At 51.7% G+C, this 3,694-nt stretch overlaps 1 protein-coding gene across 1 annotated transcript; it reads left to right on the top strand.

The window, feature by feature from the left end:
• The first annotated feature begins 74 nt into the window (after window positions 1-74).
• LOC104916879 (maestro heat-like repeat-containing protein family member 7) lies at window positions 75-2,683 on the top strand. The gene is made up of 6 exons (XM_010727914.3): window positions 75-273; window positions 861-1,016; window positions 1,172-1,273; window positions 1,392-1,494; window positions 1,724-1,783; window positions 2,067-2,683. The coding sequence occupies exons 1-6, from the start codon at window positions 130-132 to the stop codon at window positions 2,213-2,215; spliced, it is 714 nt and encodes a 237-aa protein (XP_010726216.2). The 5' UTR covers window positions 75-129; the 3' UTR covers window positions 2,216-2,683.
• The last annotated feature ends 1,011 nt before the right edge of the window (window positions 2,684-3,694 follow it).

The following is a 3,694-nucleotide window of genomic DNA, read 5'->3' as shown; positions in this document are numbered from 1 at the left end:
CAAGCAGAGCGTGTGGCTGGTGCTCTGTAATCAGAACTTTTAGGCCAGGGTGGCCGCTGTCCTCTTGATGAAAAGGAAACTGTGTGTTTTGTACAGGCAAGAGAAATACGGACCCTGCTTCCAGCCGTCATGGAGGCCTTGCGGTTTGCCAATACCTCCATTACTCTGAAGGTGCTGAAGATCTTCAGAAATATAATGCGCCATCTGGGGAAACGGCATGCCAGTTCCATTGCTCTGAAGCTGGCTGTGAAGATTCTGCCTCTTTTTAATCATGTAAGTCTGCTGTGGGAGGCTGAGCTCCATGAGTGGGTGCTCGACCGGAGGGCCTTCTCCTTTCTTTGCTTCTCCGGTTCTCGAGAATGAGATGTCTTCCGGGCTCTGCAGCCCAATGGGCCTTGTCCCTGGCAGCATAGCTCGGTTGTTCTTGGTGGCGTGAGGTCCCTGTGCTGGGGCCCAGCCTGACCGCTGTGCCAAGCATCTTCTGCCAAGGTTTATTTTCAAACCCTCCAGTGCACCCTCTTCTACCAGCGCCAGGCATTCTCTCCAGGTGCCATAGCAGGGAGTTGGAGGCTGAGTAGGCAGCGAGTGCCGTGAAGGCAGTGCCGAGGGCCAGCCCTATGTCCTGTTTGTCCTGGTGCTTGAGGAGCTCTGCTTTGAGCTGGTGGAGTGGCTGGGGGAGCACTCTGAGGCACAGGCACCCCATGTTGGAAACCTGTTGCACTGCTTTGCACGGCTGCACAGCGCCTTTGTGCGGAGTGTTGACTCCAAAGCATCTCCTTTCATGCCAGCCACGCCTACGCTCGTGCTCACCATGGGCAGTGAGAGTGTGTTGCTGAGGTCCGCCTGTTCTCCTCCCTCAGGTGTCAAGTGAAGTGCGAGACAACTCCATCTACCTCTTCAAAGATCTGATGGACGCTGTGCTGTGGTATAAGAAGGGAAACATGAAGAATGTTGTGTGCAAGGCCCTGCTTCCTCTGCTATTTCAGATGAGTGACAAGACCACGAGCGTAGCACAGGTATAAATTATAGACCTGACCAGCATGCGGGCAAGGGTGTGCTGACACCTCAGCGGTGACAGCGATGGTCTGGGAATTGAGAGCGAGTTCAGCAAGAACTCAAATACTGAGAAGTGTGTCTGTGGTGCCACCTCCTTGCATCTGTTGTTCCTTAGGCATCTGGGGAAGCCCTTGTGGCTTGTGCAAAATTCCTGAAGTGGGAGGAGCTCGAGCACTGGGCCCAGGAGGAGAACACAGTGGGGATCAGGATGTGTTTGGTAAGGACAGTCACACAGCCCATACCTTTTTGCTGGGGGAAAGGGGATGCTGTCAGGAGGGGTTGTACCAGTGGCTGGGGAGGCTCTGCAAGCTCCATGCCTTTCTGCTCTTCTGCAGCTGCACCAGGACAAGATGAGTGTGAAAGGATACCTGAGACAGAGCCTGCCATACCTGAAGGATTCTCAGGCCTCCTTGCGATGCGAGGCTGTCAAATTCATCGGTGAGCCCAACCGCTGGGTTCTTCTTTGGGCCCTGCCCTGGCAGCAAGGTGCAGCCTTGCAGACCCCAGAACATCCTGCCCATACCAGTAGCCCCCGATGGGTGCCTTGCTCAGGTCCCGCCTCGGGCACTGTCCCTGCCTGCGACACGGGAGGGGAAGCAGCTGGGCTGGCTGGGCTGCACTCTGTGCTCCGTGGGGAGCGGGGGTCTGATGGGAGCTCTTTCCCTAGGGCTGGCTGTGCAGTACTCCAGGGAACAAAGTAAGGAAGTGCTGGATGAAATCTGCAGTGGTGAGTGAGGGCAGTGCTGCGCGTGCTGGGGCTGGGGGCCGGGGGGCAGAGCCTGGGCAGTGTGCAGCTGTGCCTTGCCGCAAGGCAATGCTGCAGGGGCAAGGGAGCATTCCTGGAGCAGGTGGGGCACTCCTGAGCAGTGGCTTCCAGCTGATCCCTCAGTCTCACATGCTCCTCTGGGCCTAGAAGAACAATGAGTGAGGCTGGTAGGGTCAGGAGGGAATGCTGGTGGCTCTGTGCAAGTCAGTGGGTTTCATCTCAGCTCTGTTTCCTTCTGTTGCAGCCCTTCAGCCTTTGGAAGATGACGTCTATCTGTCAGTCCGTTTCCTGGCAGCCCAGACAATACAGACTCTGACACATCGAAGGCAGCAGGCACCATCAGCAGGGAGCAGGCTCTCAGCACTTTGCTGCTGGCCCTGCATGGCCATCTAAAATTCTTGTGCAGAGACATTGCTATGACACGCATTCCTGTCATGCAAGACAGATCCCTTCAACAATGGAAGGAACCCAGGAGCACGGACATCCTGAAACAAAGAACAGGAACCGAGCTGGTTAGGACTGGGTCTGTACTTGGTGACTGACAAAGGTGAAAAGTACACCAGAAAGCCTTTGTGAGGAAGACTTGGAGAAGACCTCTGCCTGTGACCACCAGAGAGCAGCACGCGTGCACGCAGAGGCGGAACGTATCGTAATGATTTCCCCAACCTAATTGGAACGATATGATGAGATCTTGGAACAGTTTGAGCAAGCTTAACCCACCTGGTAACCCACCTGATGTGTCATCTTATCTATATGTATGATTTTGTATGCTAAATAAGCAACCAACAAGTGTTTTGTTGTGCGAGTTAGGAGTCACCCTCGCACCCACCACCATAATAAACATACCAACTTTATAACCTTCCATGCCTTATGGAGTTTGATTCTGTATGTTGCATCCGTCCTTACAAAGAGGATTCTAATTAAAACTCAGATTGCAAGGCGGCTCCCTTGGTGTCCTCCTGTGTTGAGCTTATGTGCAAAGTTTCTGTAGCAGTGGGCTGCAGGAGTCAGCACGTAAGCTGACAGTACTCAGCTGGGAAATGCTATTGATTCTCTCCAGGGGCACAAGAGGCCTCGGGTAGGGATACAGATCCTTTGGAGAACTGGACAATCAGCAACAGCATGCAGTTCTGCTGAAGAAAATAAAAGAATTCCCAAACCGGCATTCATCATTCCTAAGAACCTCGTGGCCTTTCTTTGAGGTCTGTCAAGGCCACTTCCCGCTCTGTGTACAAAATAAGACTAACTTCATGGCGGACACATACGTAGCCTTGAGCAAGATACCTGCTCATTTAGCTGGGCCTGTGACAGATACAAAGCAGGAAAGTAATGGTTCTCCTAGCTTCTTGCAAAACTGAAGCAATACTCCTGCTTGCTCAGTAATGCTGTGTGTCTGGGTATGAGCGTCATGTGGAATAAGACAAATGGGTTTGTATTTCAAGGGGGAAAAAACATCTTTTCTTTTCTTGTATCTTAGAGACCCAGAAATCCGGACTCAGAGATCTTTGCATTTCAAAACGGGGGAAGGAATGATTCTGCAAACCTTCTTTGCTGACATACAACTCTTAAAATAACAATAGTATTATTTTTACTACTAATAATAAAATCAGCTCAGCAACAACAAAATGGATAATGAATAAATGTGTAGGGAGAAGAGTCACTTGAGGAAATTTCTCATGAACTGAATTGGTACTCTGGCGGGAGGGCCCTTGTGCACAAGAACAGAGGAAGGAGAGACTGAGTTGGAACACTACAGCACTGGTAAAGAAATAGAAAGCAGGCAATACAGGAGAGCAAGGAATTTGGATGGCGTCATGGGCCACCTACATGGCAGATGATCAGGCATTTGCATATAGATGACGTTTGCTTGGC

This window comes from Meleagris gallopavo, unplaced genomic scaffold (genome assembly GCF_000146605.3).
Source record: "Meleagris gallopavo isolate NT-WF06-2002-E0010 breed Aviagen turkey brand Nicholas breeding stock unplaced genomic scaffold, Turkey_5.1 ChrUn_random_7180001950300, whole genome shotgun sequence".
Taxonomy (NCBI): domain Eukaryota; kingdom Metazoa; phylum Chordata; class Aves; order Galliformes; family Phasianidae; genus Meleagris; species Meleagris gallopavo.
This window is presented reverse-complemented; position numbering and strand designations above follow the sequence as displayed.

Bases quoted from the DNA above. Each gene is read 5' to 3' on its own strand.
- LOC104916879 (XM_010727914.3), top strand. From the start codon at position 130: ATGGAGGCCTTGCGGTTTGCCAATACCTCCATTACTCTGAAGGTGCTG. The intron at 1,017-1,171 runs GTATAAATTATA...GTTGTTCCTTAG, and splicing joins AGACCACGAGCGTAGCACAG to GCATCTGGGGAAGCCCTTGT. The intron at 1,784-2,066 runs GTGAGTGAGGGC...CTTCTGTTGCAG, and splicing joins GCTGGATGAAATCTGCAGTG to CCCTTCAGCCTTTGGAAGAT.